General features: G+C 36.3%; 1 protein-coding gene across 1 annotated transcript in view; it reads right to left on the reverse strand.

Annotated features, from left to right (window-relative positions):
• ADGB (androglobin) overlaps nt 1-12704 on the reverse strand; it is a 110486-nt gene that overhangs the window by 21084 nt on the left and 76698 nt on the right. Inside the window, exons 22-27 of the mRNA XM_069850872.1 lie at nt 12345-12479; nt 10026-10119; nt 8050-8184; nt 7690-7843; nt 3700-3887; nt 1934-2118 (exon numbers count right to left, since the gene is read on the reverse strand). Coding sequence (XP_069706973.1) covers nt 1934-2118; nt 3700-3887; nt 7690-7843; nt 8050-8184; nt 10026-10119; nt 12345-12479 — 891 coding nt within the window. The remainder of the gene's footprint in view (nt 1-1933; nt 2119-3699; nt 3888-7689; nt 7844-8049; nt 8185-10025; nt 10120-12344; nt 12480-12704) is intronic.

A 12704-nucleotide genomic window follows, 5' to 3' on the forward strand; every position in this document is an offset into this window, starting at 1 on the left:
TCTTATGAAGAACATACAATTTCAAAATGAAACCTATAGATATAATGAAAAGGCCAGATTGGATGGGGCCTTGAACAGCCTGGTCTAGTGGGAGGTATCCCTGCCCATGGTAGTGGGGGTTGGAACTAGATGATCTTTAAAGTCCCTTCCAATCCAAACCATTCTATGATTCTATGAATGAAAAATTCAAAATAGTATACAATCTTACAAATAAAAGGGAAATTGATTGATTAAGAATTGATGTGTATGCTTAGATGGTATTTTCTGTATTTCAGTTTGTGCCTATGGCCTCTCATCTTGTCACTGGGCACTACTGAGAAGATTTTGGCTTCATTTTCTTTACCTCCCAGCCCCATCCTGCCAGTCTTGGGCTTTCAGTAGATTCAGAGTGGTAGTTTCCTGGACTACAGAGAGTCAGTTTTAACTCATGCCAGCTGGGTTTTTGTTAGGTAAAATTCCTAGTTTCATAGAATCATAGAATAACCAGGTTGGAAGAGACCCATCGGATCGAGTCCAACCATTCCTATCAAACACTAAACCATGCCCCTTAGCACCTCGTCCACCCGTGCCTTAAACACCTCCAGGGAAGGTGAATCAACCACCTCCCTGGGCAGCCTGTTCCAGTGCCCAATGACACTTTCTGTGAAAAATTTTTTCCTAATGTCCAGCCTAAACCTCCCCTGGTGGAGCTTGAGGCCATTCCTTCTTGTCCTGTCCCCTGTCACTTGGGAGAAGAGGCCAGCACCCTCCTCTCTACAACCTCCTTTCAGGTAGTTGTAGAGAGCAATGAGGTCTCCCCTCAGCCTCCTCTTCTCCAGGCTAAACAACCCCAGATTTCTCAGCCGCTCCTCGTAAGACATGTTCTCCAGCCCCTTCACCAGCTTCCAAAGCACTTCGAGAAAATACATCAAATTTAGAATGAAAGTGACCTTTGAACACACTGGTTCTCACCTTTAACAAGGGCTGAGGTGACAAGGCTGCAATGTAATGAATGGCAACAACATTTTTAAAACAGAAATAAAAAGAAACAGAATTTTGAGCAAATAAACTTCTCAGATTCAACTGTTCAGCTAAATGTGAACGAGGTGAGTGCTATAACTTTCAAATACATTTGTCTCAAAAGTAATTTTGTTTAAATTCAACTATTCTAAGAAGGGATAACTTTTGCAGTGTTTCGGTTGTTATCGTAAAGAATTGACAACAGCATAATGGGCATTTATGAGCTTTGCAAGTCTGGCACAAGTAGTTCTTCCTTCAGCGTCTTCTATTTCCATGAATAGCATTGTGAGGCTGTAGCAGAGGCAGAGTAAAAATTGGGATTTTTTTCTTAAGCATAAATACTTTATTATTTATTCAAGAGTCTTTTGCCTTGTACTCTGGGGCTCATATGGTAGATGAGAAGCCAATAAAATATATGCTTTTGCAAAAAAAAAACAGATACTCAAGAAGGTGCATTTAAACCAGAAGGCTCAGTGTAATCTATGAATTATATACTGTGTCCCATTACCTGGGGATCAGTCTCCTAAGAGTCACAATTTTTTGAACTTTAAGAACAAACAAATAAAGGCAGGATCTTGAAAATCAAACATATTTCAGTTCTCAAGGACAAGACAAGAATATGCATAAAATTTTTAGAACTGAGAAGCTACTTCAATTATCCACAGAACACTTTACTCCACCAGAAAAGAAGACCAAAAGACAGAGGAAGAAAATAAGGCTGGATACTTCAATCCTTTTGGTACCTTCTGTCATTGCTGAGGTCCAAGGACTCCTGTTCATTGCTCAAAAAAGTAACTGATTTCACTTAACCACAAAGTAATTAATAATTCATGGAAGAAGTAAGAAAAAATATTTTCTGTGAATATCTAAAGTTACTGTAAGAATGTATATCCCTCAGTGAATAAAATTATCAAATACAGAATACAATACTTACAGTGGGAACTCAAAAGCTTTTCATTACTCAAGAAATTAAAAGCAGGGATGAGTGCATGGCCCTTTCCAGTGACACTCACAATTTCTTCCTCATTATCTAGGACTTGTAGTTTAATGAATACATCTGATTTAGAGGTTTGTACCTGCACTGTAGCAACATGTGATGCTGTGACATTTACACAATACCTAAAGAGGAAGAAATAAAATATAGATATATAACCAACTATAAGAGATCATTCATTTTTAGGAAAGTATCAAAACATTGTGCTGACATGGAAGGAAAGACTTAAAATTTAGTTTGTAGTCAACTGTTTTTTCCTGCAATCTGATAGTCTAAGCTTCCTGTAGTTAAGTTTAGTGCAGTGTATCCAAGATCAAAGTAACTGCTGCTGCAAAAAAAAAAATGTCTTAGGCTTGCCTTTTCTCTTTTTTTTGCTGCCTTATGAAATGTCCAGATATACTTTTTCCTTCCTGCTGTACCACTATTTGTTGAAAAACATAGTTAGCTGATTAGGAAGCTGAACTGTTTCAATTAAAAACTTAGAAAAAGAAAAGTGTAAAGATTTGCTTTCAAAAGGATAGAGTAATCTCATTTGATAGCAACTGCTACTCTGGTCAACTTTAAAGACTGTAGAATTAAAAAATGGTAGAATTAGAGTCTTAGGATGAAATTTAAATATTTTTGTTGTGACTTCTAACTTCATATATAGCTTACTTTTTGTTCATAAATTCAAATTGTTAGACTAAACTCAGCAAATAACCCAATAAACACAACCACACAAAGACTCCGCCATCTTGACTTCAGCACATTTGGAGTAAAAAATATATGGATATTTAAAATAATTTTTTTAAAGATTTCTCAACATCAGAGGGAAACCAGGGAAAAAACTCATCAAAGAAGAATTTGAGTGCATTTGTTATATTTCTGCCACCTGTCTTCTTCATTGATATTGAACCTGATTCCTCTGGTACTTCTTGTTGAATAGATCTCTAGCACAAGAATAATTCATTGATTCAAAATATTGACAGAAATTGTCAGGAATCAAGGCAAAATGTGGTAGAATTAACTTTCAAAATATATGCATGTAATCAGCATGGGGCCTGATTCAGTACAGTGTCTAATCCCTTGTGTCACATATAGTGTTACTTAAATGCAGTCTATTAGCTAAATACACTGTTAATTAAAAATAGTGTATTACTTAAATATAGTAATTTAGTCAGGACCAGTTCTAGAACTCAAGCAGCTGGAAAATACTAAAAAATTCAAGCATCATGTTTTTATTAAATATGTTCTCCTAAAAGAATCTGCATGCTAAAATAAGTTGCGTATACATTTTTCTGCCAATGCTGCAAGATAGAGCCTGATCTGAATAGCTCAGAAAGTATATCAAACTGTCTCCTCCACAGCTGCAAAATCTGTCTTGTAATACATATTTAATTCTCAAAAATACAATGGAATTTCAGTTAGTGTCATATAGATAATATTTCAAGATCAAGCCTACAGAAATGAAAAATGTTATTATCAGGATTTTAAAATTACAATCCGTGTACTTCATACCTGCTCTTTATTAAGTGGTAGCAATTACTTCAGAAAATAAAACTTCCATAAATTAAATGTTAAATTTGGTATTGAACATCGATGGCCCATAAAATTCAAGTATTTGCTTGACTATCTTCCTCTTGTAAGAAAGAGGAAAGCATATACTTTTCTGTCAGGGATAATCCATATAAAAAGCATAATTTAATCTTTCTTCTCTCATTATTTACCTTAACATTACATTCTTGTCATTGGGTATGTAATACTCCTTAATTTCTTTAGTAGAATAAGCATTATATACAGCTTTGCGAGTGAGAACGGGGAGTGGACTATGTGAACCAATGAGCCGGAGCTTCCATCTTCCAGCTGTCATGGGAATATCATCAGTACGTGCTTCAGCCATAAATGTGTAACCTTTCTGAAAGTAGAAGACAAGTTATTTTTTCTTGGAAATAAGTCTATTAAAATTTCATGTTCGACCCAAGAAATAGATCAGTTGAAAATTCTGTGAAAGGTTTGTTCTTTTGGCAGTTTCCTGCTAAATTTCAGTAAAAATTAATTGGTGTTTACCAATAAAAATATTTGTTAGAAAATTCTTATACCAAAACCAGTTGTGATTTCAGGACTACTGAATATTCAGAATGAAAGCAAAATATATTATATAAGTAAAATAAATAAATAAATATACTTACTATATAATAGAATATATTATTTGTGATTCCAATTTGTGCAGTTGTAACTGTAAAGCACTTTACATCCTTTAATCATCACAGGGTAATAGTAAGTACCCAAAGCTATCTTTCAGGAGAACTCACTTATTTAAATGCTTAGTTAAGCACATATTTAAAACCTCCTCTCTTCTTAACATGTAGACTTGAAAAGTGAGGGTTTAGACAGACCTTCAAGTGCTTTCTGACAGCATTGTGTGCATGAGAAAAACACTTTCTATTGTGTAGTAATTTATAGTAAGGAAAGTTGTTCCCCATGTGTACATATCCAGGAGTTAGAGGAGCAGAACAAAGCTCCCATGATTCAAGAGGAGGTGGTTAGAGCCTTGCTTGCCCAGCTAGACACCCACAAGTCCATGGGGCCAGATGGGATCCATCCAAAAGTACTGAGGGAGCTGGCAGATGTGCTTGCCAAACCCTTTTCCATCAGGAGGGAGCTGGCCTCCCAAGTGACAGGTGACAGGACAAGAGGGAATGGCCTCAAACTCCACCGGAGGAGGTTCAGGCTGGACATGAGAAAAAAAATATTTCAGGGAAAGGGTCACTGGGCACTGGAATAGGCTGCCCAGGGAGGTGGTCGAGTCACCTTCCCTGGAGATATTTAAAAGATGGGTGGATGAGGTGCTGAGGGGCTTGGTTTAGTGATTGATAGGAATGGTTGGACTCGATGATCCAGTGGATCTTTTCCAACCTATTGATTCTGTGATTCTATGATAAGGATAAGGTTTTATGGTCTTAATGTTGACTATAAATATGCAGAAAATTTGGACTTCAGATGAAAAGATTCTTTGAGTGGGCACTTTCTGAATACCATAAGCAATTACAAAGCATAATAACTGAATTTTACAGCTGACAGGGATACCAAGTAATTAGTCAGTACTAAGAAATAAACAAATATGACTAGATAAGCCCATCAGATATATGTCTCTTTCTTAACATCCTTTGAAAGGTTTAATTACGTACTTGGATATCTTGTTACAATTCACTGCCTCTAGAATCAGAAATGGTTGTTTTTTAATATATCACTGAAACTAACTTTTTGGAAAATTAAGATTATTTCCTTGTGTCCTTGTATGACTAGTCAAGACAAATAACTAATCAGCATCCTTGAGCAAATAGACTTGTATTTTCTAGACTAAATATGTTGTTAGTGATGTTTTCTTAACCTCTTGTCTTTGTTGGTCAGCTGAAGCTTGAGGAATGCTTATCTCCATAATTTTCTACAGTCTGTTCAAAAGACTTGCGAATAATAAGAGACTAGAACTAAAAAAAAGCCAAAATTCAAACCAAACTGTGTCCAGCAGTAGAAAAAATTACCATGGAAGAAGAAAATTTAATGGGAAAAAAAAATCCAAATCATGCAAAGCAAGTAGCTGGTTTCTATATAGATTGCAATGTCTGCAGAAATAAGATAAATATTATTGCTAGTGTGTAGATTTTATCCTTATTGTCAATATCATAGTCAAATGAAGTTAAATGTATTCCAGGAGTCTTTCTGCAGCAGAATAACAATATCTGCTGATGGGATTTCTTTTTAGGTCTGTTGTAAAGCGCTGATTCATAGTTTTGAAGCCGAAAAGCTAACTGGTGGGTTTATTAAAAAGGACTTTTCCTGTAACAATATTGACATTTAGGAATTCAGGCATAATGTATAATTTCTTGCTTGATGTATTACATTGTTGACAGTATTAAAATAATACTACTGTATTCTGTGTTTCATGATATTTGCATAATGTCTTGTCAAAACATGAACAGAGCTTTCAATAGCTTTTGCAAATCAACTGAAACATTAATGAACCACTTACAAATAGAAAACAAGCTAAATTGTACAGTATGATATTATATTCTTATTGAGAAACTCAGTGATTAAGAAATGTAATGAGTAGAAAAATACAGCATATCTACAAAATTCTGTTTTAATACTTTCAAAACAAATCATTATTTACTGATATTAACCACATCTATTACCATTAATTTAGAGAATAATAATAAAAATGCCTACTTTAAGCAGAGACTTCTTCGATAGGAAGGATAGGAATAAAATAAAAAGGGCCATTTTTTAATTGGAGGAAATCTAAGAAAGAATTAGTAAAATTAGGGAAAGAAAAATCCTACTTTACAAGATATAACTAGACAGTTGTATCCTGCTAAGCAGAACAAATGCTGAGATGAGATATGAAATAAATCTGAAGTGATTGCTCTTTCCACATCCCATTACTTTCCTGAAAAGCAGCAAGTAATGTTCACCCCTAAGATTTCTTTTTGCATCCTGCCACTCACCACTTTTGGATTCCAAACTGAATTTTCCTGTCTGGTGGAATCCACACTCCATCTCTAAGGATTCCAAACTAGTCTTGAGAGTATGAAATGTTTGTCTGCAACCCTTTTTTACCCATAATCCTCCAGCAGTAGCAGGCCTTATCTGTCACATTCAGCTAATATTTCCTATAAATACTGAATAAGGCAAGTTCAATCTAGTGGAAAAAAAATGTCTGATGAAACTGGAAGGTACAAAAGAATGATGAGAAAGTATTCCTGTAGTGTTAGACTGTAACAGACATCAATTCTTTCTTATTGACAGATGAGGCTGAGAAGGCTAAAATGTGAACCTGTCTTCACTAAAAGGTCAACTGAGAACACATGGCTAGAATAGTTAATATTATGGGTAATATTAATGTCATAAGCGGCAGACTAAAATAGAAAACGAAGTAGTAAAAGATTACATAGATATATTAGGGAGATAAAGAAAATACCAGCAAATAAAACTTTCTAATTTTAATGTTATGAAACTTTGCAACAGTCAAAACTCTTGATGGATCTGCCTATAAACCTCCAGGCTTCCTTACCAGGAACAGGGCATGCTTGTCTCCTAGGAATACAAAATTCCTGACCAGAAGTCTAGCAGGGCTCATTAACAGAGCTTTAAACTAGATGCGAAGGGAGAGGGAGATGAAGCCAGGCTAGACAGGAGTGAGCCTGGAAATGGGACTCCAGTGCCTGAAAGATGGCGTACTGGTGATGACATCCAGTATATTAGCCCATAGTGAGTGGGGGCGAGTACCTCTTGGCACTGATGAGTTAGATAATCCAAGGACCAGTTATTTGGGAATGAACACTATTCCCTTCTTGAGAATCAAGGGATTAACAGCCCAGCTGAAGTGCATCTACACCAATGCATGCAGCATGGGCAAAAACCAGCAGGAATTAGAAGCTATTGTAAGACAAGGAGACTATGACGTAGTTGCTATCATGGAAACTTGGTGGGACAACTCGTGTAACTGGAGGGCTGCTATGATGTATAAACTCTTAAAAGACAGGTAGACGAGGTGCTCAGGGACATGGTTCAGGGGCAGATAGGAATGGGTGGACTCGATGATAATAATCTTGAATTCTACTTTTCTTTTCCTCTAATGTTCCTCCTTAATTTGTGGTATCAGCTAATTGAACATATACATTCTTCATTCCACCAACCATTTTAATAATAAAAATTACCTTATTTTTAGTATAAACATGAGGTGCCACTTTGGAAAAGACATGTGGTATTTCCTCCAGTGTGTCATTGTCAACAACATGAAGCATACAGGAAGGGATAGAGGTATACACCTTTGGCACTATAAGCATTTCTTCTGAGACAAGAAATATTTCTCTAAAATAAAAAAAATATTAGAATTATATTAAAATAATTTCACAAATAAAAATATTTTTGTGACATGAAGTAAAAGGAGATATTAGAATTTCAGGAAAGTAGAGCTATGTAAAATTACACAAGTAATTAAAAAGCAAGTAAATGAAAAAAATAGTGTATCAATACTATTTCCCCACAAGAGTTATACAGGCCTATATGGAACTCACCTAAAAACCACAAACCACATATTTGGTGGCTGATCAACATACGTAACAGCATAGTCAGCAAAAGACATCTTACACCATTCATCTTCATAACAAGGAAACTTTTCAATGGACTTACAATTTCTTTTAAACATTTCTCTGGAAAGCAGAAAACAAGATATGTATTTAAATCTAATCAGGAGGGCACATATATCTTTGACTTTAACTTATGCTAACCATGGATAACGCTGCTTTGCTGACTAAGCTGGGCAGAGTCCAATGGCATGAGGTTTAACAAGGCCAAATGCCGGGTCCTGCACTTGGGGCACAACAACCCTATGCAGTGCTACAGACTAGGAGAAGCCTGTCTAGAAAGCTGCCCGGAGGAGAGGGACCTGGGGGTGTTGGTTGACAGCCGACTGAACATGAGCCAGCAGTGTGCCCAGGTGGCCAAGAAGGCCAATGGCATCTTGGCTTGTATCAGAAACGGCGTGACCAGCAGGTCCAGGGAGGTTATTCTCCCTCTGTACTCGGCACTGGTGAGACCACTCCTTGAATCCCGTGTTCAGTTCTGGGCCCCTCACCACAAGAAGGATGTTGAGGCTCTGGAGAGAGTCCAGAGAAGAGCGACAAAGCTGGTGAGGGGGCTGGAGAACAGGTCTTATGAGGAACGGTTGAGAGAGCTGGGGTTGTTTAGCCTGGAGAAGAGGAGGCTGAGGGGAGATCTCATTGCTCTCTACAACTACCTGAAAGGAGGTTGTAAAGAGGAGGGTGCTGGCCTCTTCTCCCAGGTGACAGGGGACAGGACAAGGGGGAATGGCCTCAAGCTCTGCCAGGGGAGGTTTAGGCTGGACATTAGGAAAAAATTTTTCCCAGAAAGGGTCATTGGGCACTGGAACAGGCTGCCCAGGGAGGTGGTTGAGTCACCTTCCCTGGAGGTGTTTAAGGCACGGGTGGACGAGGTGCCAAGGGGCATGGTTTAGTGTCTGATAGGAATGGTTGGACTCGGTGATCTAGAGGGTCTCTTCCAACCTGGTTATTCTATGATTCTACGAAAGTAAAACAATGTTATAAAATGTTTTACTAAAGTTTCTTTGGTAGCAATTCACTCTCAAAAAAATACTAAATCTGCAGGGATCAGATGGTTTAGAGGTAATGTCCTGTGATAATCAATACTTACATACATATATTTTTTACAGTATTAGAAACACTAAAAAGTGAAATAAAATGATACCCCATATGAGTGTTCCCAAAGCTGCTGGTTATAAGGAGTGAGGACTTATACCCATAGCCGGTAATTATTGCCAGTTTTCAATACTCACATTTTGCAGAACTGATCGATCCACTGCTAGATCAGTTGTGTGAACATTTGAAGAGAGATTTTTGAACGACAATCAAAACATGTGATCCCCAAGGAATGTCATGCTTGCAAATTGCTTAAGGAACACTGTTCAAATTAAATTGGCTATCTTTGCAAGAGCCTTAATTAAATACTAGGGAAAGAATCTACCTAGAGGTACATCAAATTTCCTTCAGGCAAGTGCCTCTGATGATATGAACTGTGGTACAATCAAACAGTACAGCTATCTCCTTTCTAATGTTCACCACAATCCTAAACAGACAGCATGAACCAAAATGCTTCTTTAAATCAACTGGTTAGCTGTTTAACTAAAGAATGAGTATCAGATTTATACTTATGAATCAGCCTACAGGATATGAAAACATTAAATGCAGGATAAAGGTAATATTCTAGCTCAAACTGTAGGAAAAAAACTGTAACATGCTTAGCTAAAAATTAAACTTGCAATAATTTTACTTAAGTAGGCCACACAGAATAAAGCATGGTATTTCTTCACTATAAACATCTCATCCCTTCCATCAGAGCTTTGTAATTTTAAAACTAGTAACATTTTTAACCACATTCATTTTGTGAACCAGCAATTTATGACAATTCTGTGGTACTGGTTGCAAGAAAATAGTTTAGTTTATTGTATGATTACCTTAAGAGTATTACAGCACACTGTTCAAAATTTAACTCAATTGCAGTCCACAATTTTTGCAAGGTTTCTTTAGCATTAGTGTTTTCTTTAGTACCTGGAAATAACAAATTAAGTTAGAAAATATAACACCTAACTTTTGTATTGTTCTAAATATACATCTGCCAAATATTTGTTAAAAATGCCACTTGCATAAGTAAATTGTCTTATGAATCATTAGTTTTTATTTGGAATTTTACAGAAGTCTCAGTGAGCTGAAAAAGAATTTCCCCTTTGACAGAGGAAATTCCCCTCATCATTACCTTTGTACTTTTCAGCACTACACTGCAAAAATGATGTATTCAATAGTTTCTTTAGTTTACATTTTTTTCCACTGCAACATATAGTGATACGAGGCGATATCTGACTTCAAAGAATATGCTGTTTATCTCCTAGCAGCTTTTATTTGGAGATACTATGAAGAGGTAGCTATGTTCCTAGGCAATCTGTGTAGCTAAAAAGAGAAGAATGGGGCATCTTGAGTGGGTAATTTCTCCCACCTATGTTTCTTATCTCTTAGATGACAGGATGTGTTGCCATCTCAAGGTACCTACTTCTATCTGCAGAATACAGAAGACTAGGCCACTGCTTTAGATCTGTTGGCCAACTATTCAGGACTAAAGTTAGGTGAAATCCTTCTTTATTGTATAAGGAATTAGTGGCAGAAATGGAGGACAAATAGTAAAAGAAAGGGGAGAGTAATAAGACTTTACTGTAATGACAAATAAGAGAGAACTATAGATAAGGAGGGAAAGGAGGAGAAGAATATCATAACTGGAAAACAACAACATACAAACCCACACTAAAGCACTGTAAAGAAAATATCAGAATTAAAGGTAACAGATTATTGATAAATCAGAAGTTGTTAAGAAAGACATTGTAGACAATGGAAGAAAAGAGTTGAGATACTCCCATAGCGCTCAAATGACAAAAAACCTAAACTTAAAAGAACATCTTCTGAGCTCTGGGGCTTGTAGAAATTAATAATACTAGCGAAAGTTTACAGAAATTCTTCATTTACAAGGCAGTTTATAAACAAAAATAGAAGGGTGCTAGAGGACTTGTTAGGAATGCTTAAGTAAATCTAGGCGGCAGGTGATAGTTTGGGAGAGAAGCAGGTACAAAAGATAGTTTGCAGAGATCATCTGGAGCAGCTAAACGTGTAGGTGAAAGTGCTCCAGTGATGATGATAATTCAAGAAGGAGCTTCCAGCAGAACAGGTAAGACCTGCTAAAGAGGGAGTGTATATCTCACAATGGAGCAGTTTTCTTTGTCATGATCCCCAGGCATTCATATACTGTGAGGCCAGAAGGAATCATTGTGATTTAACTAAGTGTCTGTGTAGGAGTCCTGCTAATATATTATATTAATTGTTGTTTCATCATATGCAAATTACTAAGCCTTTTTGAATCTGATTAGTATCTGTTTAATTTTAAAGTTTTCAGTACAACAGAAGGCTTGGATTATTCCAATAAATAGCTTATTATTTTAAAAATAAATGCTGCTTCTTCTAATTTAAATGTGTCTGGACCCAGCTCACAATCCTTGAATCTCAGTCTAAAGATCTTCTTGCTAACCCTTCGGGATCTCAGACTAAAGATCTTATTGCTATCAAATTCCTTTTCTTATATGGGTATTTATAGTGTAGAGTGAAGTTATTCTTTATCTTCCCTTTCTCAGATTACAAACTAACAGCCTGCAAGTACTAGGACTTTCTTTAACCCTGATACAATCTACCCAGAATTTCCCAGTTGCTACCTGTCTTTCTTCTTGAACTGTGTACCCTGCACTTGGACACAATATTCTAGCTGAGGTAATGGAATTGTGAATAAGAAATGTAACACAGGTCTTCAACTACTATGTAAGATTCCTCTATTTATATACATAAGAACGAAGGATAGTGTCAGCACAGTATCTTTTAAGCACAGTACCAGCCTTGGATGTTTTGTTCTTCTGACTGTACATTATAGTGCTTAGGTTCTTGTATGGACTTCCTTTACAGAAAAAAAACCCAAACATTTAGTTCTGAGCTAAATCTACATTAATCAAAATTCTAGTTTAATAGTTTTGAAAATACAGGAGGAAAGTTTTCCTCTACTTTTTAGTACCACGTATGCTAATTAAGTGGTTAGGTTGATTACTATTCTTAGACATTCAGCTGTTATGTTCTAGCACATTTCAGTTCATTTGAACTAGATATTAATTAGTAACAGAATATTTTCAGTAAATATGTGAATAAGGTGAAGTATGACACATTTTTAAAGGCATTTTTACAGAACACACCTGGTTTTCTGCTTTTCAGTACTTTCCTAACATAAACCCCTCTCCAGATGGCTTGAATTTTAAGAGCTGCTGCTTCTTCTTCAGAAGTGGGGGTTTGATTCTGCCAGCTACTAAGGGAATTCTTCTCAAAACTCTCTGAAAGAAGGGCAGAATGAGTAACATCAATAAATCTGATAGTCCTCTAGCTACTTGCAATGAAGTTAAAAAAAGACCCAAATAAGCACAAAACAATGAGAGTGCTATATTCCAGAAACAGAGTGGTTTCTGCATAAAACTTCTATTTATGACAAAAAAGTCACTCTTAAAATTTTACTCTTATTATGATAAAATTAGTCAAAATACACTGTGCAATTACACAAA

The sequence above is a fragment of the Phaenicophaeus curvirostris genome, chromosome 2 (assembly GCF_032191515.1).
Source record: "Phaenicophaeus curvirostris isolate KB17595 chromosome 2, BPBGC_Pcur_1.0, whole genome shotgun sequence".
Lineage (NCBI taxonomy): Eukaryota > Metazoa > Chordata > Aves > Cuculiformes > Cuculidae > Phaenicophaeus > Phaenicophaeus curvirostris.